At 40.2% G+C, this 27,663-nt stretch overlaps 2 protein-coding genes across 2 annotated transcripts; one reads left to right on the forward strand and one right to left on the reverse strand.

Moving 5' to 3' along the window:
* The first annotated feature begins 1,197 nt into the window (after positions 1-1,197).
* On the forward strand, positions 1,198-8,608 carry tmem276b (transmembrane protein 276b). The gene is made up of 4 exons (XM_069663699.1): positions 1,198-1,868; positions 6,110-6,223; positions 7,870-8,007; positions 8,230-8,608. The coding sequence occupies exons 1-4, from the start codon at positions 1,472-1,474 to the stop codon at positions 8,475-8,477; spliced, it is 897 nt and encodes a 298-aa protein (XP_069519800.1). The 5' UTR covers positions 1,198-1,471; the 3' UTR covers positions 8,478-8,608.
* A 3,989-nt stretch (positions 8,609-12,597) lies between these two features.
* On the reverse strand, positions 12,598-27,385 carry gas2b (growth arrest-specific 2b). Its single transcript, XM_069661725.1, has 8 exons — positions 27,355-27,385; positions 23,191-23,442; positions 22,179-22,288; positions 21,536-21,677; positions 20,070-20,133; positions 18,625-19,201; positions 18,414-18,521; positions 12,598-13,388 (listed from the first exon to the last, which is right to left on the reverse strand). The coding sequence occupies exons 2-8, from the start codon at positions 23,411-23,413 to the stop codon at positions 13,179-13,181; spliced, it is 1,434 nt and encodes a 477-aa protein (XP_069517826.1). The 5' UTR covers positions 23,414-23,442; positions 27,355-27,385; the 3' UTR covers positions 12,598-13,178.
* Positions 27,386-27,663: the final 278 nt, after the last annotated feature.

Below are 27,663 nucleotides of genomic sequence, written 5' to 3' on the forward strand. Positions count from 1 at the left end.
TATGGATTACAAATATAACTGTTAGATCCAGGAGGAGTTTATCTGTGCTGACGTCAACATGAAGACTCAACAGTGAACGTCTCCAATATGACTTTTCAAGTGACTAACAGTGAAGACAATTCGTCGTAACAGTGTTTTTATTTTTATCGTGGTCCAGGGCCATCAGGAAACGGTTCCAAAAAGCTTGGTAACAGATGGTCTCACATCACTGACGGTGGCTGAGTCCCGTTTAAGTGTGAAAACGTTAGAAAAGAAGGAATTAAAGGTGGATGTGTTTCAAGAAATAGGTCTTTTGTTTCAGTCAAATTAGATTTACGTTAATGACGTGGTTATAATGAAGTACAGTCAGTTGTACAATGTTTACAATGTCTTGATAACAATCCAGAACACAACAAAAACATAGTACAAATAATAGTTAGTAATAGTGTCGTTGAGTGATTTAACAACACCTTATAATATATCCAACTGTATATTGAAATCTACATAATGAAAGACGCTAATCATGACAAACAACAACAAATGGAAAGTATCAGATCTGACTGCAGACATTTAAGGTTAACTTGTCCCTGACTGTTGTATGTGTTTACATCTATTTATTGCTGCTTTGATCTTTACCATTATTTTGGGGGGGCCATATTTTTTGAATGTTTGTTTTTTTTGGGTCTCTGTGGCACTTGTGTATTATTGTGTAAGTGCTGGCCTGTGTGCTTAAGGCCCCCATGCAGGAGTAAACTTCTCTCATTGGATCACCACCTGTTTAAAAAAAGGTAGAATGCATGGACAATTTTTAGCTCTGGGAGCCATAGAGGTTAAAAACTTACTTTATATTCTGACCTTTTCCAGACAAGAGTCAATTAATAATTCTTAAAACTACATTAAACATTCAAACATAGTACATCATGTAAAACTGACAATTTTGCAATAGTCTTGAGTCATAAAATCTGCATTAAATCACCAGCTTGATCCTCTGTTAAGCTGCTTTTCATGAACTCACATTTCCACTTTACTGATTTAATATCTGAATTAAATATGATTTAACTCTATTGCACCTGTTTTTACATGTTTACCAAACCCAAAAAGGTGACCATTCAAGCATTACAAATGATCAGTGCCCAGCACATTCCTGTCCTCCCCATCCTGCAACAGCCTGGAGGAGAGAGCACGCAACTACATCCCTGCCCCTGCCGCCTCCTCCTCCTCCTCACAGCGCTGGTCGCCATCCATCCCCTCTCCTCCTGTACCATAACAGATGGTGGGAACAACATAGCATCCACCGGGCACCACAACAATAGACCGCAGCATCCAGTCCGGACACCACTGGCCTTGCACCATCATCATGCTCCTCGTGCAGGACTGCGCGCGGCTTTGAGTGCCGTCGTGATTCATTTCACGCGGTACCACCAACCACCAACACCACGGCCACGGAGGAACCTTCTTGCGACTGTTTGGGCTCTCCATCGAGCGGGGGAAGATGGCCGCTATGAAAATATTAACAGGCACAGGGCTCTTCTTGGCGTTCTGTGCGCTGGGGCTGCTCGCCATGGCGATTTGCACCGATTATTGGTACGAGACCGACGCGAGGAGGCACCGAGAGAGGTGTAAAAACTATGCGAACAAGCGGAACGACCCGGGGTACATCTACATTTCAAACCACAACCTGCCCCTCCAGATGCCTCCAAAGAGCCTGGAGAGGAAAGGTAACGGCCCAGATGCTGTGGCTCTCATCCGGGAGAAGCGGCACTTCCTGGCCGCAGCGTCCGCCATGGAGTCTCACTGCAACCGGCAGTTTAACTCCACCATCTCCGGGCTGTGGAGGAAGTGTCACCGCGAGGGCTTCGACCTGGAGACCGAGGACCTTATTCATAAAGGTAAACACGAGCAGTCTGTCAGACGCCTTGTTGTGTGCAGCAGGCCGTGATGCTCGGCGATGAGCTCACACCTAGCTTGACACAAACACAGGCCCACTGTCTCATATTAATGTTAACGTTTATATTTAAGGTTTTTTCTTATAAAGATGAAGATGTTTTTAGACGCTTATTTCTTTAATGGTGGATTTCGCTGTCCATGGTGCTGAGTGAACCTCCTCTGCCTGAGCCTCTCTCTCAGATAATGGCCGGTCTCCTGCATCTGAAACAGACTAGGCAACATCTTATGAAGATTTATGTCAGAAAGCAGTGTTTTCATAGAGCTACAGAAGCTAAATGATTGATACATTTGGTATGGGTTTTTTTTGGTTAACAGCAGAGGAAAAAACACGGAAAAGGTTTGCTTTGTGAACAACAATGAGAAGCCATATTTCAGGCCTCACTCATGTATGCATCACCTGGTCCACACTAAGGTTCTAAAACTGAGCACTTACACAAAGAGGGGAACCTCCCTGTGTGGGAAAACATGGGTGTCACAATGTGTTGTTTAGTCAAAAAAGACAAAGATGGGGCTTTATACTTCGACAAATCAGAAGATGACAGGTTGCTCTTCAAAGCATTGACTCTCGAGGTTGTCAGCAATACTGTGTTCCTTCAACAACAAAGCTAGGAATAATGATTTTAACTCCAACAACTGAAACATCTTATGTAAAGAATAATGATAGAAAATGAACAATATATGTCTCTGGAATAATACAGTCAATACAGTGCAATGTTCTGCTTTATAAAAGCCCTTATACATTGACAGCAGTGTACAGTTCATGTTTATGTCATCTTTTAGTATCGACACCGACAGTGTACATGATGAAACCACTGTTGTGTTTTTGTTTAACTGATTGATCCTCTCAGTCTTCATCAGTAGACTTCCTGGTGTGAACATAATGCAATACCTCTGCAACACCTTTATGAAGCTTGTTATCTAACCATTGTTTTAGATTGTCTCAGGTATGACAGATATTTCAAGCTTCACATAACTTCTGTGCTTTAAGTGCTAGTGTGTTGGATATGAATTATCCATGTGTGCATGATATTATGTCCACACCTTAAGCCTGAATGTGTGATATAATGTGTATTTTTAACTGATCTCCATAGTGCTTGTAGCTCCTCAAGGCAGAAAGAAGGTGCAGGATAGAATTTGGGTAAATTTCAAGTATAATGATATCTCTTTACTCTACATTTCCATGGCTACAGACGGTATCTGTGAGTGGACATATGATACATTTGTCTGATTCTTAAGGTCATGTTTATTCCTTTAACACAATTATGTTAAAGCACAATACAGGCTTTGATAACTAAACGATTTGAAATAATAACTTAATATTCTTACTATCTAATATTTGTTTGAATAGCGAGCTTTGTAAGGACAAATAAATGTTGTAGAAGTTTAAGACAAAGTGAAGAGAGCTTAATGTCCAGCTTTCATTTTGTTCCTCAGTCCTCCTTCCTCTGTCATTTGTCACATGCACTACATAGAAGGTAAAATTGCACATGAGATGGGCCACTTGTCAAAGTGCTGTGACGTTTTAAGCACACATAAAGGGACCTAATTGAGCCATTTAATAGTTCTAAAAAAGCTGGGTTTAGAGCTATAATGGTGCATGACTACTGACAGCCACTCAGCCAGATGGATTGAGATCATGCCCGTCAGCATGGAAGCAGGATGACCACGTTTTAACACAAAAGAGAAATCACTTTTCAGAAGCCAGTAAGATTAGGTTAGGATTGTAGGATATTTTATTTTCCGGAATTGTGGCAATTTCTTAGGTGTTCAAATATGTTCATTCATATAAATACTTTGCAGCATGTGTGCAGTCCAATCTAATCTAACACTACGCAGGTTTGGACTTAAATCTGGCTTTCAGTTTTACACTTTCACACCCACACAGGTGTTTTCACTTATTTTGGCTGATATTGCTGCACTGGGAAGTCTATCTTCTGACTTTGGCAAGTTCATGGGCTTGAAGCTGCAATTTTGGAAACAAAATGGACTCAATACAAACAATATGTTTATTATTTTATTGTTTAAAACTAAACTATGTAACTCTACGTGGCAACTTGGCGACTAAGGGTTACAACAAAAATAAGCCAAATAGTTGATTTCCAATAAGTGAATTGATAAAATTCTTTGACCATCAAGCCAGCTTTTTCTTTGTTTGGCCACGTTTCTGCGTAATATGTCATCAGTTCTGTCAACTTGGTAAGAGAGGTAAGAATTACAAATTAAGTCCCCAAATCAAAAGTTCTTCTATATGCAAATATCCAAGCGCAACCGACATATCAATCTACCCATGCCTTGTATAAACCATTCATCCTCAAAGGGTCGAAGGGGGTGGGGACCCGAGGTGGCAATTGGAGAGAGGCGGGATAAACCTTGGACATATCGCCAGTCAATCACAGGGCTGACACATAGCAACAACCATTAAGGCTTACATTCACACCTATTGGGAACCTCACTAGGTAATAGGAAAGTATGTTTTGGACTGTGGGAGGAAGCCAAAGTGCCTGCCGCCAACATGAAAATTATGTCAAAATATGGTGTGCCTTGCTGAAGCATCAGCATCTCTTCTGTGAGTCTATCATGTAGGCCCTTCCTCTTAACATCCATCCATTATCTGTACGCCTTATCTCAGCCGACATCGGACGAGAGGAGGGGTACACCCTGAACTGGTCGCCGGTCAATCACAGATCAATCACGGGGCTGACACTGACACTACAGGCAAATTAGGCCAACAATTAACCTGAGTTTATGTCTTTGGACTGTTGCCAAATAGGCAGCAGGAGAAAATGAAAACACGGCAGGCCGGCAGGCTTTAAACCAGAACCTTGTTGCTGCGAGGTGACAGTGCTAACCACTACACCATACTTAACATACAGTTGTGAAAGGTAATATAAAATATCTGTAGATATTTGCATATGCAAAAATATCAAATGCTTAGAGCACAATAGCATTCATTATTAAAAAAAACTATATGTCCATCAGAGAGGCATTTATACTTGTTAATGAGTCAGAGACGCTGCGATTGTTTCAACACTGGTGTAATAGTTTCTCTTTGTTTATGAATGGGATCTGGTCCAATATATAATGTGTTCTTTCTTGGCTCATTGCTAAACCCTTCCACCACGTTTCATGAAAATTGAGTCATTAGTTTTTCTCTAATGCTGCTGAAAAACATAAATATTCACCCAGGAACTTAACCTCTTCGGCAGATGTAATAAATAACCTGTTTGGATCTACCAGAGGTGTGCAGGGTATTTAAGATACTGCCAGATCATTTGGTCTGATAATTCAAAAAACAATTTCTCATGAGTCTTGAAAGTTAAGTCGTATTTAAAGTTAATTTCCCCGAACTTGAGATGTGAAGTTGTGCTCTCCTTGATTTGCATTCAAAGCAGCTTTGTATCGAAGGCTGAACTCCGATGCTTTTAATTTGTGATGCACTGAAACAAAAGAAAAGATGTTATGCACGTTGGCTACGAAAACCAAATAAGCCCGTCTGGAAAACATGATAAACAATATTTGGTCTAAAATGCCACTCTAATATATAAATCTCTTTCTTCAGTAGCAGCCATGGGCGCCTCAACAAAGACTGTTTAGATCAAAGTCTTGAGGATCACAAACACAGCTCTCAGAGGAAAAGCGTCTAAAAATCAGAGATTAACAAATGATGACAAAAGCTTCGACAAAAGTTAAGGGAATTTATTTTGTGATTGTATCATCAAACCATTAATCATTGATAACTAAAAGGAATGTGTGCCATGGCTGTAGCCTGTTGGAGACAAGTGGAAGTTGAACTGCATACATGCCCCTGAAGTTTAAATTCTCTATGTATCAGATAGTGAGTACTTTAAATCTAGATTAAGCACTGACCATCAAGTCGATATAAAGAGATTGACTTTAAATGGGAGCAATTAATGTTGTTTATCTGGCCTTCAGTAGCATAACATTCCATATCGTTTCCTAATCCCCCCTTAATAACATTGTAGGAGTGTTTGGGAACATGAGGTTAATAAGGCCATCTCTGTGAATGAAAACTCAGCGAGGGTGTGAAACGAATACGAAGCTTTTCAACGGTGTATATTATATCATAATCCCACAAGTCGCGAAAGAGTTCAGAATGTAATTTTTACTTAATTATCTTCTGTTGAACCTCTTATAATGGTCTCCATTATTTTCTTTTCACCAGGAATCATTCAGAGATGTACCCCAGTCAAGTATCACTACTCTTCGTCCATCCTACCACGAAATTTACCCATCAACATTACAAAGACCATACGACAGGACGAGTGGCACGCACTCCGTAAGTCTGAAAGCATTTTTCTGTCTTTCTGAAGTTGGTTGAGCATTTAAGTTTGTCACTGATTATCTCTCTTGTGCATATCTCTTAGTTTTCTCTTTCTGATCCTAGTCTATTTAATAACAGACAGCAATAAAAAGAGACAAAATAAACCGAAAAGGTTGAGAAAATAAATGATCTACCACCACTAATATTGATACTCTTTGTTCAGTAATCATTTGAAATCTTTATCTCCAAGAGCTCCCATTGCATTCAGGGGTTTAGGGATCTCAGTTTAGCATATATATATATAGTTATATCTGAAATGTGGTGTTCCTCAGGGCACTATTTTGGGGCCTGTATTTTTTCATTCATTTCAGAAGCATTGTTTGCCTGATGAAGGTCTAGTACCGAAACATTGCAGTGTGCAGGAGTTTACACTCTTTTTGTTGTCTGACCTGTTCCTCTCCTACGCACCTGTTTTGAAACGGATGTGCGAAGCGTTTTTTCAATATGGAAGCATAACTGTACCAAAAGTATTCTTTGATATTCATCATCACATTCATAAATCACAAGTTCCCATTTTTAAAGACACCTTACCCTTTTTTTACACAGGTTAAATGTTCATGTTAAATTGTTTGAAAGCTTAAACATCACATGTTTAAGGCCCAGTTCCCTTTCACGCCTCAATTTATCACTGACCTCATAAGCCCTGCGCTCCTCCGTCTAGACTGATGAGCAGAGGTTATCATCAGGTCGTCACTATTAGGAGCCGCTGGCTTTAGATGGGTTTATCTGAGGACATGAGGTCAGACGGTTCAGTGTCTTTCCTTAAATCTCTGCTGGATTGGCGCGCATTTCTTACTTGATATCCCGGCTCAAAGAGATTAAAAAGGAGAGAATGAGGGAGTCGTTTGACCTTAGATTGCATCAGAAGTGAGTTTCAGTGTTTGAAGTTTCTCTTCTCAGTTTAAAATTCAGTGTTGTTGTGAGTCTGCTGTGATAGTTTCTGTGTTAAACAGGCTTTTTGTTTTATTCTGAATGATGCATACCTCTAATATATAATCTAGATCTCGCTTTGGTTCTAGTTTTGTTTGTATCCATCACAATATCATCCTTAGTTTTAGCTTATTGGTGTAAAGCTTTAATTATAGGCCTTTGATTTCTGAATAATTTCAGGAGGTTTTTGGAAAATAATTGAGTTAGAGGTGTCCAATCTTTTTAACAAGTCTTGTGAGCCGTTAAGCAGTAAATTAATTAAACCTAAAATGTATTTGTAGAAAAGCATACATTCATTATATTTAAAATTGAAAGAAAAATTAATATTTATAGGAGTTTAATTAAAGACTTTGTTTAAAAAAGGTTCTTATTTCCATTACTATTTTCCCTTACCAGCTCTTTCCAGAAAACCTCCAAGGAAATAAGAAATAGAAAATTACCGATCCATAAAATCAAATGTTTTCACTTAAATCTTTGACATTCAGATGTAGATACGAATGATTCTTGTACCTGTTAAGGCTTACATAAGGTTATTGGTAGAGTTAATCTTTTCTGTTTGATAATACAAATAAAGTAATAATATAATAATTACCTGTTTAAACATCAGTCTCTATTTATCAGTACGTGTAAGTTACAGTGTTCTTGGTGACGGTTTTACTCTCTGCCTGCAGATCTAAGAAGAATGACGGCCGGCTTCGTGGGCATGGCCGTGTCCATCATTCTCTTTGGCTGGATCATTGGAGTGCTGGGATGCTGCCAGCAGCATGACCTCATGCAATATGTAGCTGGGCTACTCTTTCTCATGGGAGGTACTGTGAGAGCACATATGCTCGCTTACACACACACACAAACATTTTATTCTGTTTTCGTGTTTATTTGGTGACAGCTGAGAGCACCTTTGGTTTAGCATGAGACTGTGGATCAATGTCCTGCAGTAACATGACTTCTGTCCTGCATTAAGATACTTAGAACATGAAGGAATTTAATAATTTAGTCATTTTAAATCACTGTTGTCTCCTCTGCACACACAGGAACATGCTGCATCATCTCCCTGTGCACATGTGTGGCAGGAATCAACTTCGAGTTATCCCGCTACCCCCGCTACATGTACGGCCTCCCTGAGGACATTAGCCATGGCTATGGCTGGTCCATGTTTTGTGCCTGGGGGGGCCTCGGCCTCACGTTGCTGGCCGGCTTCCTCTGCACCCTGGCCCCCTCTCTGAGCACGCCCGCTCGCACGACGACCCACAAGCCGAGGCAGGAGAACGGAACCGTGTGACAGCGGCGTCGTGAAGCGACTGACCCACAGAACGCACAAAGCACACCCTTCCAACTTTGATGTTTGACTCTGAAACAGTTTTTGTCTGATCACCATCTCACACCACCCTCAACATCGCCATCCCCCCCCCCCCCCCCCCCCCCCCGTCAGTGTTCAGTGTGCCTGAGGAGGAGCAGAGCGACGACAAACTTCACACACCTCATCTGGGACCTCCAGGAACACAAAGAGTGACACCTACAGTAACGTTTGGATGGAGCACGGCTCTCATAGCACAAATAAGACTCTTTTTTTGGGTTCAGATGTTTGACATGCTGACTTTATGGCGATTTTGAGCTGACTGTTTTCTCTGAGGAGAATTTGTCTTAAAATGGTGCTCTCTCAAACACATACACTCCCACACAGCACACACACACACGCACACACCAGCACATGCGTTTCCACACACGCTCAATTACTCCGAATGAATCATGGGAGCAATCCTCCAAAAGAAAGTAACAAGCAAAACATCAGGCCAGAGCATCATGTCAGCATTCCTCTTTCAGTCAAGTGATGTGTGCTGTGTTATTGTTCGTAATGAAAAAAAAATTCTGGCGTCGACGGCCCGTTGCTTATCTTTAGTGTAGCACACTAACTGATATGAAACATGAGCCCCGGGGGGGAACGTCTGCAGCCTCTGCAGAACACAAAGTGCATCGAGCAGCGTGGTCAGTATGCGATAAAACACACAGAAGTAAATTAACATTAAAAAGCAAAACGTTCTTTAAAGATTCTCTATGTACAAATGCATCTCTGTGTAGATCCAGATCATTGTTTGTGTAAAGTAGATTTTGAATAAGAATGTTTGTTTTCTGTTTGTTTAGAGGTGAGGATGGCTGACAGTATGAGAGGATGCTGTTACAGGATGGTGCGAGGAGCCTGAATCCACTGTTGGGTTCAAAAACGTGAAGGTATTTTGTGGCACAAATCAGAGGCAGGCGTTAGCTGACGGCTGAATCATAACCTGACAGAGGACAGAAATCAAACCGTGGTGTTTAATCGCTCCATTGTTTACACTTAATATTGGTCGGCCTTTTGTGAAATACTCCAAAAAACAAGCAAGCGAAGCAATATTGGAAGAAAAAAATCCTCAGTGATTCATGTGAAAACAAAAGCACAAGCTGCGTTCAGAATCCTTAAAGTAATTTAGAAACTCAAATGTGACTCAGAAACCACTAAACTGAAGTTGATTTATGTGACGGATATCATGTCCCACTATGTGAACGGAGGAGCTGCTTACTCTGATGATATTTGTTGGTGTTTTAGCACAAAACTGAACCATAAATAAAATAACAAATTCATAAAAAAAACCATTAAGATTAAGAATGTGGCATCCCAAATTCAAAGACTGATCAACAACATATCTTGTTTAATTTCTTGATCAGTTGTATCCATATTTATAGTGTACAAACTTACAAAATGGTACAGTGTTTAGAATGTAGTATGTTAAATTTCTCTTATTCAATCAGTGGATTAAAAATACCTCAAAAACTGATGACGAAAAAGCACAAATACTAATTTAGAAAAGCTGCAGTTATGTATGTGAAAAAGCTGTTTTCCAAATACACACTGTGTACTCATTTTGAGTGGAGATGAAACCAGATTTTACAACATGTCCACCTTCTGTATCCTGCGATATTTCTAAATGAAACAGGATTAATTACGTTGTTGTGGGCAAACATCGGGAGACACCACAAGTTACCATTCTGTTGCTAGCTAGCTAACAGTTGAATCTTCTTTCTGTGCTGCTCAAATTTGACTGATTGGTCAGTAAATATCCTGGTTCAAGCTTAGGAAGCACATGTGTTTCGTAGTAGAAGAAAACATGATGGATTGTGATATAAGATTTTAAAGAATCTGTTTGTATCATTTTGGCTTCTAACATGAAATGGGTGCACAATACGACAAGAGGTGTGCTATAAAAATGCATTTCCCTTTCTATCTAGAGTGTTGTGTTAATGGACGCTATCGTCCAACAATATGTTTTCAGAAGCAACAAACTATCAGGTAAATTTAATGTAATACATTCTTTGACAACCTTTCTGATTCAAAATGGGTAGCTCAATTTCAAATCAACAGCTGGAGTGATGTGTGATAAACAGCTCAAAATGTGTCATTAGTAAAATCAGTGCAGAACACCAGTGTACTAACTTAAAACACTATATTTCATGGTGTGTGGGGTGGTGTCGGGCCGTGTGAGAGGGTTTGAAAAGCGTGTGTGTAGTTTGTTTGTTTGATGGAACATGAATTGATTCGCCTGGTGACACTTGTGGATGAAAATAACTCACAGCAGCCAGTTTTCTGTCATTTCCTCCCGGTCATCATAGGACAAATTTTTATTTTGAAACGTCACCACAAGTCCATGATCCAAGAATATAACAGCCATGTGTGATGAAGTTTTTATAAATGTCGACTGCTGGAGATGAGTCATGAGATATTCTATCAGCTATGTCAGATAACTTTCTTAGAAAAAAAAAGGTGTTATAATGTGTATTGACAACACTGTGTGTGATGTTCAGTCCTTTCACCATCACCATCACCATCCACCTCCTCATGAGGTTTACCACTTTACAGAAGTCGAGGAAATTAACCGAGGCATGATTGAAAACTGTATCTTCAGTGTCTTGTTGAACCTTTGCACTTTGCTGGGTCTCATAAAAGTCTGTGAACCTGGAGTCTGAGCAGGTGAAGTTTTACATTTTATGTTTGCAAGGCCACACGTGGGAGCAAAAGATGACCAGAGCATGTAATAAGCACCCTGATGTGTCTTTTACAAACAGTTTGGGTTTATAACATGTCGTGTGTGTGGGGTCAGTCGGTCTAGGCTCTTATTGTGAAAATATTTATGCCAGAATCAAGGACATACCATAAATATAAAGTGTTTATATCTATGGTTAGTACACAGACAGATGAGTCAGTGTTACTCTGATGTCCTGCGACTCACAGAATGCTGTTTGGTGTTTTGCTTTTATGAAGTTCTCAGTTTACACCCAAACTGATGCACAGTAATATAAGTATTACTGTAAGCAGTAAACTGTAATGTATAAGTACATGGTGCAAGTATAATGTGTTGTTAGGACTGAAGCACAATTGCACACAACTCTTTTTTTTGTGTATATTAGGAGGAAAAAAATCTGACTTTTACAGTACTGTTGTGCCACCACTGCACATGTGCAGGACTTTGTCTAAAAGTATTACAAGCAAAAATCTAAAGCACATTTTTACAACCCTGTGACTCATATAGTCAATTTAAAAAAAGACAACACAAAGAAAAGTCTGTGTTTTAAATCTTAAGATTTGACATTGATTGGATCGAGTTCCAGTGAAGAACAACAGTAGCACACAGTAGCAGATTTACAAAACATGAACAATAATGTGCTTTAGAGAACGGATGAGGTCGGCACAGTGTAACAATGTATTTTAAATTGTTGTAAAATCCCTCGCAAGTGGCGACTTCCTGTGTTTCATGAGGAACTTAGAAATGTACTCTGTGCAATGAGAGGTGCCCGGTGACAACGCCAACATTTAAAGTGGCACTCGTTTCAGTAGCACAGCTATTATTTTCTACAGGTCATTTTTACTGGTTCAATCCACTGCAGATGTTACGTGGGGACTATAAAGACATTACTGTCTTGCATGATCTCATTACAGTTAGTTTCTTTCAATATATGAAAACTTGTGTCCATTTTTAATTAATTTATTTTACTGAAATAAAATATGTAATTACTAATGTGTCGTGACTTTAGTGTTTGTATTTGTTCTCAATGTTTTTCTCTCTAAAGATGAAAACGTATTCCCCGCCCCTTTCACTTCTCTCCCTCGTGTCCTCCAAACCAGCGTGGAGGCTCGGCCTCGTGTCACTGAGGACGTGGTGCCACCTAGAGGGAGGACTTCTACTTTGTGTCTTTGCCTTTTTTAAGGCTGAGGTGATGAAATCTCTGCTAGAGGCCTGTAATGTAAAGTGAATGAAAAACAAGAGATATACAGGTTGTTTATGCATCCATCATTTAATCAATGACCAATAATGATACAATAATAATATGAAAACAAAGTGTTAAAAACTCTAATTAAAAGATTTCCTCTCTCTTTCCTTAAAAACAGCATACAAACATATTTTTTTAAAGTTTATTCTAAACAGAAACCAGGACAAGTTTTATCCAGTAAAATATAGAAAAATAGTTTCTTGCATAAGAAGTCTTTATGATTATTTATAAGATTAATTCTGCTGCTCAGATGTGGGCACCCAAAATACAAAAGCTCATCAACATACAACAGTACCATAATACATACACACATAACTGTAAGTTTACTAACTAAACTACAAAAGTACAAATGTATAACTTCTTTGTATAAAGTTTACTATATATATATAAACTGTACTGTATTGCGTACTACACTACAAAAGCATCTTCCCTGATCTGATCATGATTCCTATGAGAAAGTTATGAAGTACAGCAAATAACAACTCATGCTTTCTCCATAAATCTGCAGGTTTTCTGAGACAGATCAAACAGATAACAATCAGAAAAGAAACTGTTGTAAAAAGTTAGATTTTCTGTTAAACTTCAGGTAAAAACTAAACGATAAATCATTAACATCTTACATCTCAGTCTGTTTAAGTGAAACGTTCACCTGCTAGAAACAAAACCCAGCAGTTCTCAGACTCTACTTCTTGCCGCGGTAATGGGCACCGACCACCATGTAGCTGTCAGGTGACATGTTCAAACTGGGCGACTTCACTTTGTCCCTGCAGACCCTGACCTCAGACCTGCCCACCTGTCCCCCTCCTCTGCACGGGTCGTGCTTCTGCAGGTAACTGATGAAGGTCTCCCAGCCTCCGCCTACACGCACCATCACGTGACGCTCGTTCAGCATCTGCGAACACACAGGACAGTGAAGGAGAGGATGCTGGGAAATAAGGTGTGCATGTATTTTTTGGTTGATATATTGCTGGGATGTTTATGAATTCTCAGTTATGTGGAAAGCAGCCTCCTGCACCCCCATTCCACTCCACACACACAAACACACACACACACACACACACACACACACACACCAATCTAATATTTACAAGCTTCTCGAGCATGTGTAGCTCCGGCTATGAAAGGCAAATGATCTCTGGGATAGCTTTGTCAAAATCTCATTAAACCAAATGAAACAACACCTCGTGGCACCAGCTGAGCACACACACGCACCCACACTCATACAGGATTAATCCACATGTGAACATTTACACACACACACACACACACACACACACACACACACACACACCCAGATCTGCAACACAAACCACCTAATAAACCTTATTTCAAATCAAATGACCAATAATAGTCGCTCTGTTAACTGTAGTTGCACACAGGTCATTTCTATGTGAATCATCACATCCTTCACAGACGATATAAATATAAAGCAAAAAAAAAAGGAGGAATTGAGATGAATTCAGTGCTCAGACCCTCAACTCCCAGCAGACATCCAAATTCCCTGGAGGCCTTGCAAAGCCATCCATTGTCCTGTCAGCACGGCCCCGCCCCCTCTTGCCTTATCGCCAATAAACCCTTCATTACGGAGCCATTAAGGATGTGATAATACAAGCAGATCCACTCCTTTTTTTATATGGGGGGGGTGTGTGTCACGTGTGTGGGATGAAAAAAATCAATGGACACACACGCACACACATGCAGGTTTACACACACACAGCGACAGGGGGAAGCCCAGACGTGGTCGGCCTCAGCTGTCATCTTGCAGATTAAAATGTTGAGGCTGACAGGGGTCAAGTCTGACATCCTGAATAAACCACTTTCTGTCAGACGCAGCCGGAATTTAATTCTGACTGGTTTCGCTTCCCCTCTCTTTAAAAAAAAAAAAATATATATATATATATATATATTTATTTATATAAGTGAGTCCGGCCTCGTCACAATTAAAATATCTTTTTGCTTTTTCTCTATTTTTGATCCAAGAAAGTACTTTTTTTATCATACTTATAATGTTGAAGTTAAGTTGCTTGATTCTCATAAACTTTAATAAAACTAATAATAAAATTAGAAGTATTCAAGCTTTTATCACCTATATAATCGTTTTTATGAATCATCTGTGTCACTTGATTGCAGTTTATCTGGCTTTATACGTGTTGTTCCTTGTATTCTGGTTGTTTTACAATACACTGCCTGTTCTCAGAGTACTCAACACATCACAACTATTTAAATGAAGACATAAAGCACCAACCAATAAACTCAACTGAAGATTTAACAGAGTAAGCATCTTTCTGTTCTGTTATACTCAACATAGCCCTCATTGTCAGGCAGACTCCTTTATTTCTGTCTCTCCCCATCCCCCCACCCCCCTCAGGTCTCTGTACAAAGTGTGCTATGTCTGCAGCCCATAAACCAGCGTCTGGATTCCCCTGTGTCCTCCCTGGCAGCTCCATTGATTCCATCTCTGCCTTCCTGCTGAAAGATGCATGAGTGTACTCAGAGAGGAGGAGGCGTCATTTAAACACCTGCCAGTAGGAGGCAGGCTTTAGCCACATCACCTGCCTTTGGAGTGCAGTCTGTCCTTGTAAAAACATGCAGTGAAGAGACTCACTAAGGAGCATTATAGTATATGAGCTCATGGAGGTACATGTGTGGTTTCTCATCTATCACTCCAGCTGTACTCACAGATCTTGATCTCGTTTAGACTTCCTGATAAAATAACAGTTACTATATATCCTGTAAGCGCTCTACTGTATGTTTGAGACAGTATTAATTAGTCTGTAAACAAACAGGCAAGTCTACAGTGATTTAGCTTTTTAACGCTGTCATTATCGTTTTATCTTTATTGTATTTTGGGCAAGAAAAAAAAAATATTTTGGCTTATTCCAGAGGACGAAAAGATTTTTTTTTGCAATGCTAACTGGAAAACTAAAGGTCAGTCCACTTTGGTCCAGACATAGTATCTTAAGATAAGTTTTCAGGGACGTAACTCAAAACATTTTGGATGATTTGGTTTTTTAAAAAAATGGTAAAAACATTTAGAGTTTCCGGAAAATTAATCCCAAAGACTTGGTTGAGCCCTGAATTTCCTTCAGCATCACCATGAGGTTCACACGTGAAGTGATTTGTAACAAAACACAGCCTCAGCTGTGATTTATGCTCAGTGCTAATTAGCACAACTTAGCATGCTTTAACCTAACAGAGACAGAGAACACAATGCATGCATGCATTATTAACTGTTTAGCATCAACATGTTAGCATTATCATAATTTTCCCCTCATTTCCTCCCTTCCTCCTCCACTGTAAGGTCAAAGGTCAGGGTCACTGACAGAACAAAGAGCCTGGAGACTCTGTGGAGTCAATGTCTGGCTCAAGGACACTTGACCAAAACAAAATGTTAACTCAGGTGTCTGCAAAAATGCTACACTGGAGGCAAAACATTTTTTTTTATCTTTCACATTTTAATCCTGATTTTGCTTTAAAAAAAAGCCTAAGCTAGCCTTCAAAATAAGATGCTTTAATTTCCATTTTCTCTTGATAAACACAGAATTAGTGCGACATGATATTGTGAGGTGTTTGAATGTCTTTTCCCTCCATTGACACAGTCAGACGAGTCCCTGCTACAAAGCTGGAGGAGAGCCTAATTGGGTGCAGAGAAGAAAGAAAAGCCTTCCTCTTTTTTAACACCAAAGAATGGCGCAGCACTCCAGGGCCAGCGTGATTGAATAGCCTCCAGAGGGAATAGACAGAGAAGGGGGGGGGCAGAAAGTTTACATGTGAGGAGGGGGCGGTCATGCTCAGCCGCTCATTAACAAGCTGTCTGATTAAACCCGCTCGCTAATGACTCTGTCTCGGTAATCAATAGTATCTGCTCTTTAAAAAGGTCTGTACACACTGAATGGCGTGCTCTCCTAGGAGCTGCACAGGGGTTATCATGGTATATGGTAATTGAGGATTACGGCGTGTTTCCCTGCACACGTGTAGGCAGCTGTGAGCTTCAAGGTAATGGATGGAGTCAGGGTCGATGGGCTGCAGCGCTCTATTCACACAGCTGAGGTGTGTTTGCTTGTCAGCAGCAAGGAGGAAAGAGAAGACGGCAGTATAAGTCTGCAAACTAGTAATTATGGCTTCAAACTGATAGATGGACACAGAGTTATGGTGAAGATGAGCACAAAAGATTAAAGGTCAAGAGAGTTTGAAATAACAAACCCTTGAAGTTTTATAACTTAGACTGCACTAAATGCACTTTTCACTGCTTTTTTATTACTATTATATATGAGTATGTGTATATGGTTGAAAGCATGTGGGCCTGTATTGATGTTACTTTTGTTTTAGGAGATGCACAGCCAATGTTGCACAATGACAATAAAGGAATTCTATCTCATCCATCTATTGACCAACCACAAACTAAAAACAAGCTTTGGTTATTGCATCTCTATTGCCTTCCTTTAATGTTTTGTTCAAACACGCGCTGCTATGTGATTGACAGGTCTGCTGCAGAGAAACAGCTGTTCTCTGACTGGAAGGGAGCATTACTTCTCTCTAAATGGGCAGTAAAAATATGTCGTCTGTCAGCACGTCAAAATGTAGCTGCAACTCTGAACACAAACTGAAGCTGACAGGATTGATTATCAGTTTAGAGAGTGGTGGGTCAATACGATTAACACAGCATTTAATGGGTTTTAACTAGTGACCAATTAGCCTCCAGAGCTGTGGTACACCTCTTGGTGCCTCGGTTTAATGTTAAAGATGTACACTGTGGCACCATTTTAGCTACATATTCCCAAGAATACCAAGTTGAAAAATACTGGTTGTACATTTACCTTAATGCATTATGTTATACTCTATATAGTGTACATTAAACCTTCACTGAAGCTGTTATATCTTCTCTTAGTATGGACACAAACAGCAAACCTTCTTCCTATATACAGACCCTTTCTACATAAGAGGACTTGGACTCCCAAGTGGGCTGCCATTTGAACCGCACACCACGGCCCTATCTTTACAAAATCCTGCTGAAAGAGACGTGTTTCTCCTTCAGGTCTGAACTCTTCGCTGAAGGTCTGTGTGCTGAATAAAATCATTGTCAGCCCGGTCTTATCCTGACCATTGGTTGCCAAGCAACCCTGCCTCCCAGAAGGCCGTTCTCGAGCCTTTGTACAGACGCACACGGGCGGTGCACGACTCCAGGAGGCTGAAAGGCTCGTACGTCTCCATCCCAAATGATTGTATATCAGTCCCTCTGACACTCTGCACTTGTTGCTGATTCAGCTGTTGATTAATAAGCTGAAAGCCCTCACACCTCACATCTTATTATGTGATGTAGCATCTATGACACATCTCTATTGGGCTAGTCATTAGATTTGGTATATAATGTAGTGATGGAGCTGTAATTATTTCTGGTTCACTACCTTAATACACATAAAATAACAAATAAGCAGTCTTATCATCAAGCTAGCAGGGGAGGTGGGCAGGAACAAACCTTGTGATTTAGACAATAGGCTAATATTTAGCTTATAATGCTTTGATGTCAAACATTATTATTGCTTGGATTATGTTAGCATGTGTTGAAAGACTTATTAACATATTTGTCCGTATATTTTAGTACTGCATGTGAAGGGATGAGGGCAGGGTGGATGCTGGACATAAAAGTTGCACGACTTTGACACAGGAGAACGTGATTCACTTCCTGAGTCGTGTATGTGGTTAGTTTTAGGCAACAGAAGGAATTTGGTCAAGATTAGGGAAGGATTGTAGTTTCGGCTAAATATAACTAAGACAAAGTGCAGTTGTGTAAAGATTCTGTAGTTGCCATGAATTTAGCAAACAAATTAAATATGTTGTCAGTAAATTGCAGACTGTGCCTCTCAAACTTTAATTATAACATCATTTCTAACAGGCAGGGTTAGCTTGAACAACTCACCCGTATATACAGAACTTTATCCCCAACACGATAGCAGCCTTTTGGTTGCTTCTGAACAGGAAACCTGGTCGGACAGCTGCACGGGGGATTCTCTATAATGTTTCTCACCTGGAACGGATAGACAGAGAGAGAGCAAATTAAAAAACATCCTTCAGTATACACCTTTAACATATGTAAGATCAAATAACATACATATCACTAAAATACGCACAATATCGTCCAAAATGTTGTGTGTGCCTGTGCTCCTCCTGCTCATGGATTTGCTGGAGGAGCGAGGAGTCACGGCTGCAGGTGAGGAGGTGATGGGAGGAGTAGCTGTAGGAGTGTGGTTGTTTATTGTGGCAGAGGAGACTTTGGGAGCAGATAGCATGGTTTGGCCAGGTGACGGTGCAGAGAGTGTAGTTGTAGCAGATGTGTTGTTGGTGCAGGATGAAGAGAACAAAGGTGTTTGTGTTGAGGCTGTGGTTGTACAGGGGTTAGAGCACTGAGGAGGGGGTAAACATGGAGGTACTGGGTTTGTTGTGGCTGATGGAAGATCAGAGGCAAGGGAGGCAGTGAGGGTTTCAGACATACAGGTAGTGCTTGGAGTGAGGGGCGCAGGTGGAGGAGGAGGAGGAGCAGGAGGAGGAGGGGAGGGGGCTTCAGGCAGGGATGACTGTGATGGTGAATACAATGATGTAGGAGGAAAGAAGGAGAAGGGCAGAGGGGATGATGGAGATAGACACCCTGCCTCCTCCCTCTCTATCTCTCTTTCCAACTTCACTAGCCCGGGAGGCTCAATCCCATATCTGAAAGAAAAATATTATCAGTCAACGTAAGGACAGTTGAAATAGTTTTGACAAAGTAACATCAGTAAAGATGAAATACAGGTAAACGTAACTGATAAATGGTTGAAATAGTTAGCTAAAAGTGAAAATAGTAAAAATAGGGATAGAAAAGTAATGGATGAATGGTTTGAATAGTTTGCTAAAACTTAGTGGATAAATGGATCAAATACTTAGCTAAAAGTCATGTTTACATTGTTAAAATAACTAGCTTAAAGTAACAGATAAAAAGTAGAAATTGATAGCTTAAAGACACGAGTAAACGGCTAAATTAGGTAGCTAAATTATGGGTATACAGAAAAATGGGAAGAGAAAATAAATGGCTAATGGTTAAAATAGTTAGCTTAAAGTAATAGATAAACAGTTGAAATTGTTGGCTTAAAGGAATGACTACCTAAAAGTAGCTAAAAGTTATATACAGGTAAGTAAGGTAATGGTAAGCTAAAGATAACAGAAATAGTCAAGAGAAGTAGCTAAGGAAATGCATAAATAGCTAAAATAATAAGCTAAAAGTAACAGTTAAAAAGTAGAAATGGCTAGCTTAAAGACATGAGTTAAAGGCTAAATTGGGTAGCTAAAAGTGATGAATAAATGGTTAAAATAGGTAGCTAAATGGTTTGAATAGTTAGCTTAAAGTAACAGATAAACGGTTGGTAGTTAAAGGAATGAGTAAACTAAAAGTAGCTCAAATACAGCTAAATGTAGCTAATGCATAAATGGTGACAATGGTAAGCTAAAGATAACAGATAAATGGTCAAGAGAAGTAGCTAAGGTCATGCATGAATAGCTAAAATAATTAGCTAAAAGTTAGCTTCTTTTTTTGGCTAGTTACCTGGCTGCAATCCGTCCCAGCTCCATCAGGCACAGACACACCTCCCGTGGTTGCTTGTGGAGGACTTTACACGGCACATGCATTCAACAAAGAAGGTGGAGGGGTAGAAATAAGAACGTTAAGTTACTCATCTGAAAGGAGAAAAAGATTATTCCCGAGATAAGGGACTGTGTCAAAAGAGAGGGGCAGCAGTCTGAACAGAGAGGGCACATTTCAGGAGGTTTTCTATTGTGCATCTCTATCTTTAAAACTGAGCAGGAATTCCTGTGGGCTGTGGATGTGCAGGTGAGGCCATGAGGGTATGAATACTTTAAAAACAAGTCAGCCTCTAACCTTTAGTGTTCTATCTAGACGTTAAAAAGGGGGCTTGTGCACTCAGTCTTAACCAGAAAAGTTGTATTCGGTTCATTTGTAAGATTGCAATTGTTTTAACATGCACGAAAATAAAAAACAAGATAAAACTGAAAAGAGATTGTCACTATCACTCATGGTATGTTATTTTCATTCACCTGTATTTGACAACCACCATCACATCACCGCTGCAGCAGGAAAAGGAGAGGAGAAAAAGAAGAGTAATCATCTGTGCCTTTCATGTCAGTGAGGCAGAAAACTGAAGCGTGTCAAAGTTAGTTCATTCTCATCATTTAATTAGTAAAGTGAAGTAGGTTAGTCTGCCTGCAGCGAGGGGCTTATTCTTGGGGGGGATTAACCTGCACATTATCATTCTCACGCATCCACCACCTTGCGTAGACATGCCTGAGGAAGAAATGCAAAGAAAAGATGAGCATATTTAATGATACAGAACATTGTTAGCACGTTGACTGCATGTTGTCTTCTCTTCAGACACACGGATCATAAACATGCAGGAGGTGTAAGTGAGAAAAGATACAGGGAGGCTGAAAGATGTATAATCATCACACTGACTCAGGCACATCACAACCCGATCGTCTTGACTCATCTTTAATCTTAAACTTCCATATTTTAGCTTCTGTCTGATTTATTTGAATGAGTTTCTAAATTTGGAGTTGTGTTAAAAAAGTAAAATTAAATTTAAAGCTAATCACTGGTCCAAGCTAATAAAAATTAATGTAACATCTTTTGTTGAATAAAACATATTATGAGTCTATCACATTTATTCTGACGTAGCCAGAGGGTGAAAGGACGTGTTGCTAACCCTAACAGTACTGGAGAGTCTGAGGAGGACTGGAAGAAGAAATATAAGGGACATGATGTTCTCACACAACAGGCAAAGAGATACAAAAAATATGACTGTCTGGAAAGTGTTTTTGTGACTTGTTATATATTTTTTACCACAATGAGGTGAAACTCAAATTCTAAAGATTTCATTAAATTTATACTAAATGTCATGCATGTTGTGATTCACTTCAGGCCTTTATTGGTAAAAGAAAGGAGGTCAAAGCTCGTTAACTCCATGATGTTGAGCACAACCTCCGGTCTCCACTCACCCAAATCCTCTGACTCAAAGAGATAAGCCTCATCAACGCCGATCTTTCGACACCAGTAGAGAAAGTTGGCGGTGTTGTCTCGGGCGAAAAACGATCCAGAGGTTGCATCGGCTCGCCAGTGGATCACTCTCCTCATGAAGGGCTGAGGTCGTTTCAACACATACACATAGACAAATACATAGACACACACATACACACAGAGGTAGAGAATATTCAATGGCATCATGTTGGTTTATGTGTTGGTCACTATTTCAGAGCACTGTGAATATAAACAATCCACATGCCAACTACAGCATACTACAGCCGTTAGTGGACACAGGCCCTATATGTGAAGAGATAGAGGAGGCTTAATTTTGCTCGCACTTTGTACCAAAAGTTTCGTTTATATGCGGACAAAATCAGGAGCGAACTTTTGCAAGGTAAAGCTTATAGAAGAGAAACATCATCACACATGGACAGTGGCTGAATTTACCACCATATAATAACATGGCAAACCTTAGACCTGACCTGCTTTTGCTTGTTTAACCAATATGGTCTTTTACTGTGACATCCTCATCCTCATACCTGTACTTGTATGCAAATACACAAAAGTTCTGTCTTCTTTGTGCATGTGTGCTTGTGTGTGTATGTGACTTTATGGCACCTTGCCGTTGTTGATGTGGATCATCTTCTCCTGCAGCAGCTGTGCGAGCTGACAGAGGACAACTCCGTTATCCAACCTCTCCATGAGACTGTCTGCTGTGAGGTCCACACCTGAGGATACACGTACAAATACTGAATCATGTACGGTAATGAAATACATGTTTCAGCTTATATGCATCAAAATGTTGTCTGAGTTCTTCCACCAAGAGATAAAAATGTCCTTTACAGTTTTAAATAAGTATGGTCCTCTAAATTTTGAGGAAAGATCTGTATAAAATGCTGATAAGAAATGTAGAGAGGAATAAGGTAAAGTGCAGAGGAGCTTCTGATTTTACTGCCAGGGGTCTCCTTAATCAGTTGGTGAATGTCAAACTTTCAATCTTATAGCCTTATAACTTTACGACTGCATGTATCCATCCTGTTCATAACAGCCTGGTTGATGTGCTGGCATTTGTGTAGCAATATGTGCCACTCCTAAATACACAGTTTATAATCTACATGCATACAATATAATCCATGTCAAGATGTAACCAAACAATGAGTAAATAAGGTCTAAGCTTAATGTTTTTATCCAAACACAGTCAGAAAGTCATCATGTAGGAGTCTTGTCACTTTCCAGACATCTTCAAACATGTTGCAGCGCGCACAGAGCCTTTATGTTTTCCCTCACGAGGCAGTAAAGTGGAAAGGAACATCCCCTTCCCCGGAGTCCCGGCCACAGCTCCCTTCGCAGAGAGGTATTTCAAGGATTTGGGATAATAAGTAGGTTAATGTGCCTCAGTGTTTAATGTGACAGCAGCTTTCTTACCTTTTCTTCAAAATAAAAGCCCCAGCTTCTAACTCAAATGTCAAGGTGTATTCATCTGTGGAAAACTGAGAAGTGACAACCTAAAGTGATGTTTGTTATAAATATCCCTTAAATGTGCTAAGATTAAGTTGAAGGTCTCTTTTTATTAAAGCTGCTATCCACACAGTGTAGTTAAGGTGAATGAATGAATGAAGACCTCTCTTACCTATGAGTGTGTTGAGCCAGAAGGCCAGGTCCTCTTTCATGGGCAGCAGGCTGGCATCGTGGCGGTACGGCAGCCACTGGTTGTACTCCTGAGGACTGGTGAGGCCGGGCCCAGAGTGTCTGTACTTCTGTCCAAGTAGACAGGCCATCCCCAACCCGGTCAGGTGCCTCGGGCTGAGAGGACTGTCGAGGCTGGTGTTCATTGCTTCCACTTCACTCTCCATGGTGCAGCTCTGATCGGTCTTTGACGACCCTGGAGGAAAAAGTAATGAATTATTTTCCTTTCTCGGTGCTGTTGGGTTTTGAGTTTGACTTTATGCATTAGAACAATTTGGGACTCTTACGCACTCCAAGGGAAACAGTCACAGATGCCTCCATAAGAAAGCACATAGAAGCTGTTAAATATGATAAATATAAAATACAGGCTTAAGCATCCAGAGTCGTATTTCCTTTAGTGAAAAATCCCCTCTTTCTGTCTCAGATATGTTTCCTTGCTGAACTGTGACAGAAGATCATCCAACAAAAAAGGGGATTTTGTACTAAAAAAACTTAAGCTTCATATTATCTGCTGAAAGATATGGGCATGTGAGCATTGTTTTTAAGGCAGACTTGAAAGAATGTGAAGCTAACCTTTATAAAAGCAGTGCATGTTTAAACATAATGGTTTTTCAGAGTAATGAAGGTTTGTAAAGATGTCTCGCACGTACAAAAACAACAATACATGTTGAAACTAATTGTACACACTGGCATCCTCATACTCCGAGCCAAACAGTGCATACAGTCATCGATCAAAGGGATTAAAGTGAGTGACTGCAGGTTTAATAACATGTAGCGCTACAGCCCCGAGCCAGTCTCCTGGTGCAGCTACATGGCTCATTTGTCCTGTTCCCAGAGCAGCCTCCATCATAAAGCTCAGCCCCATGCAGAGACATGCTCCGACTGCCAGCAACACTCGCTGCTAATCAGCTGGAATTAAGACAACAACACATGCGGGCGGGTCACTGGGCCTGCTGGGTAATATATATACGGGGACTCTGTTTGTGCCAAATGACTCACTGTAAAGTTTCATTGTAAAGTAACGAGACTGTGGCGTTAAAGGTGAAAACAAGGCATGGGTCTGCGATGGCGGGGTCGTGTTGTTTAAGGTGAGGTATTAAATACAATCTGGGAAGTGAAGTTTGACAAACAGTTCCATAAACTTTCAGGCTTGTCGGTGGAAAAAACACTGAACAGAGGTTTACAGTACTAAGAAACTGGGTTATACATGTCTGAAAAGTTCACTATTTTATCATTAGCCGCAAGAAAATACAGTGTACCCGTCTTTCCACATGACGCTGCGTTGTGTTGCTGGAAGCCCCTTTGTTGACTCCTCATTTAAATAAATGACAGGGCTGCATTTTTTTATGTTTGTGGACAGTCACTCTAAACACAGCCTAAGAGTCAAGAGCCATGCTAGCATCTCTGTGAGGCTGTACTTAGACACAGCTGTGCTCTAATTTCTACTGTTGTTAAGCATGTTAAGGTAGATTAACATGTCTCTAATCTTAGTTTAGTGTGAAAACATGCTAATATTTACTTTTTTATAACTAAACATGTATAGTTTAGGCTTATTTGTTCATAAATCAAAGTATATGTAAATTATAACATTGCCCTCATGATGGATTTTGAAGAGTTCACCAAAATGATTGCAGATCAACCTGTCGAGAGCAAGAATTTCTGGATCCCAATTTTATGGCCAACATTTCAATGGTTGTAAAGACATTAAGACATTTAGATACTAAAAATTAGAAACTCCTGGTGGCTAAAGAGGAAAAGTCAGGGGTCCAGCAAAGTCATTAGGCTTTACGGGGACCTTGCATGTCTGTACAAACTTTCCTGCCAGTCCATTAAAAGTTTTTGAATCTGAAGAAAGGTCTAAGAGACAGAGCGACTGTCCATAAAGCCATGTTGATCCTTCCCTAAGAAAGACTTTATCTTAAGTATAATAGTCAAGTGAACGCACACCTGGAGGGCAGATGTTCAGTATCCAGACTGGCAGCATCACAGCTGGCTTTTGGAGCTCATTTAAAGTTGTATACCACCTGTGTGTTTGCACTAAAGTACCTGCTCAGTGTTAGAGATCATCATTACAAAGCTCAAGTGTAGTTTTGTCGTAAAGTTGTCTTACATCAGCACAAAGCGGACGACAAACCCCCTCGCACATGCTGGCAGAAGAAGTAGGGCAAAGATGTGTGCTCCGTATGTATGTCAGTGCTCTACTGAGATAAATGTGAGGATGTTGTAGACATACGATTCGGGCTGGACGTAGTGAAAAGGCTCTATTGTAAACACATCATTCAGACAAGGTATATATGTGGAGGCGGCTGTCTGCCAAGTTTGAGGCTGGTTTACAGGTTGACCAGCAGGGCATGAGAGCCCCTGTCTCTAACAAAACATCCAGGTGCAATATTCACACCTCTGCTTCAGGATGGCTCTGCTGGGAAGGGAAGGCAAAGGTCGCCTACAGGCCTCGCTCTCAGACACAAGACGCCTTTATACTCTTGCAGAGCTGAGGGTCATGTCTGCACACACACACACATGCACACACACACACAGGTCTCTGCATGTATCTGTATTTCTATTCCACCTCATTTACTTTGCATGACCTTTAATGCCTCCTAAAGTAAGATCTGCTTCAGTGGTATTTCACAGCCTTTAATTGTGTTTTCTCAATGAAAGCTGCGTCTTCACTGTGTAACCTGCAGTTAGCGGGAAACAGCTAAAATTACACACCAGCCTACCTGAAAAATGTGTGTGCAAAATGACAGATCAGAGCTGAAGCATTGGCTTAAATACCTGAACATGTAACTGTATGTGTGTAAGATGACAGAGGAGGTGATTGATGATTTTCTGTTGCATATGGCCTTCCGCACAGCCCGAACACTGCTGACTCCAGAGAATGAAAGCAAAGCAAAGAGTCTGGTCAACAAATAACTTCACAACTAGTTAACAGAATCCTGCTTCCTTACATGACAGGCGCAGATCGTGTGTTTACTTTGGAAGAAAATCTGTCAGTGAAAGATTCATGTCTTCAGTTGGGTACATGTGTGGCTGAAACAAGATTTAGTTTAACTTGAGTTCACTGTGTAACCAGCGGGCTTGTGCATTATGCTTTTGTCTTCAATGTCTGCTTAGCATCAACTTTCTGTCAACTTTTTGAAACAACCTTTCAAAATAACCAAGGTTAATAACAAGTGTATGTCCAGCAGCAATGATCTGCTGTCTCGGGTGTCAGATGTAGGTTTGTAACAGCTCAGAAGATCTCATATAAAACTAGTGAATGAATAAAAGGTGTTGAAAGCATACAATTGTTGAGGTATGTCTCAGCTACAGAGGTGCCCTCACCCCATGGCTTTCCTTCAGCTGCCTCCAGACTAAATAAACCTCCTATCAACACAGGATGGAAAGGTCTGTCGTTTGCTACCCCTGAACAGTGGAGACTTACTGTATTCCAGCTCAAGTGAAACACAATAAAATACAACTTTGCAAGCAAAATTTTAACAAGAATCTTCCATTGATTGTTTTAGTTTGAGGTGAATCAAATCATCAGTCATCCCTTGCAGAACAGTGTGGCTATTCAGTGAGTTCTGACACAACTTTTGCGTCAGAGGCCATGAAGGGTCAGGCACCAGGAACATGTTGGAGGATTCATTGCTGCATTTATATGATGAGAGTTGTCATAAAGAAAGAGGAGTAAGAAAATCTTTGAGAATGAATGTGGATGGTGGTGATGTTAAACTATGGAAATACACAGATTGATGAATGCTTAATCCCATCCCTATGAGAAATACCGACTTAATTAATTGATTTTGACTTTTTAACTACTTATTCTAAGTTCTGAAAACTGCTGTTTTATTCCTGTCATATGCAATAAGTATATTAGCATTGCCAACATAAAACTAAAAGGGATAGTTACTGTTCTACATTCAAATACTAATAAATTAATAACAAAAAACGTTCATAGAAGCAGTGAAATAATCATGATAAAGGTGGGAGCAACCATCTTTTAGTAAAAAATGTGTTTTAACGATTATAGCTATTCATCTTTAAAATCAGCTTCAAAATCAAAACATTTCTAACTTCTAAAAATGCATTCAAAGTAGAGGATCGTGAAAAGCATACTTACAAAACGCAGACAGTAACCGCAGGATATTCTTCACAAGAGTTCCCTTTTTAAAATAAAAGTTTCTTCACTGTCTTTTTTTTCGTATTTTTCCCTCTCATACAAGTGTTCACATCACTTACAGCCAGATGTTCATCGCCCTCAGGTCCTCCACATGTGAGCACACAACACTGTAACAAGGGGAGGCTGCCGTCACTTTTAAAACTACTCTCCTCGCGTACACGCCTGCAAGTTTCAGGTGTCAAATTACAAGTTGCACTCCTGAAGACAAGCTAGCTACACTGAAAAATATCATTACTGCGTTTTGTTTAT

This window comes from Semicossyphus pulcher, unplaced genomic scaffold (assembly GCF_022749685.1).
Source record: "Semicossyphus pulcher isolate SPU_LCO1_2020_fin unplaced genomic scaffold, fSemPul1.0.p SCAF_1, whole genome shotgun sequence".
Classification (NCBI taxonomy): Eukaryota; Metazoa; Chordata; class Actinopteri; order Labriformes; family Labridae; genus Semicossyphus; species Semicossyphus pulcher.

Excerpts from the sequence above, each read along its gene's own strand:
- tmem276b (XM_069663699.1), top strand. The coding sequence starts at position 1,472 with ATGGCCGCTATGAAAATATTAACAGGCACAGGGCTCTTCTTGGCGTTC. Across the intron at positions 6,224-7,869 it reads GGACGAGTGGCACGCACTCC|ATCTAAGAAGAATGACGGCC; the intron begins GTAAGTCTGAAA and ends CTCTGCCTGCAG. Across the intron at positions 8,008-8,229 it reads GCTACTCTTTCTCATGGGAG|GAACATGCTGCATCATCTCC; the intron begins GTACTGTGAGAG and ends CTGCACACACAG.
- gas2b (XM_069661725.1), bottom strand. The coding sequence starts at position 23,413 with ATGGAGAGTGAAGTGGAAGCAATGAACACCAGCCTCGACAGTCCTCTC. Across the intron at positions 18,522-18,624 it reads ACAACATTTTGGACGATATT|GTGAGAAACATTATAGAGAA; the intron begins GTGCGTATTTTA and ends TATCCGTTCCAG. Across the intron at positions 13,389-18,413 it reads ATAAAGTTCTGTATATACGG|ATGCTGAACGAGCGTCACGT; the intron begins GTGAGTTGTTCA and ends GTGTGTTCGCAG.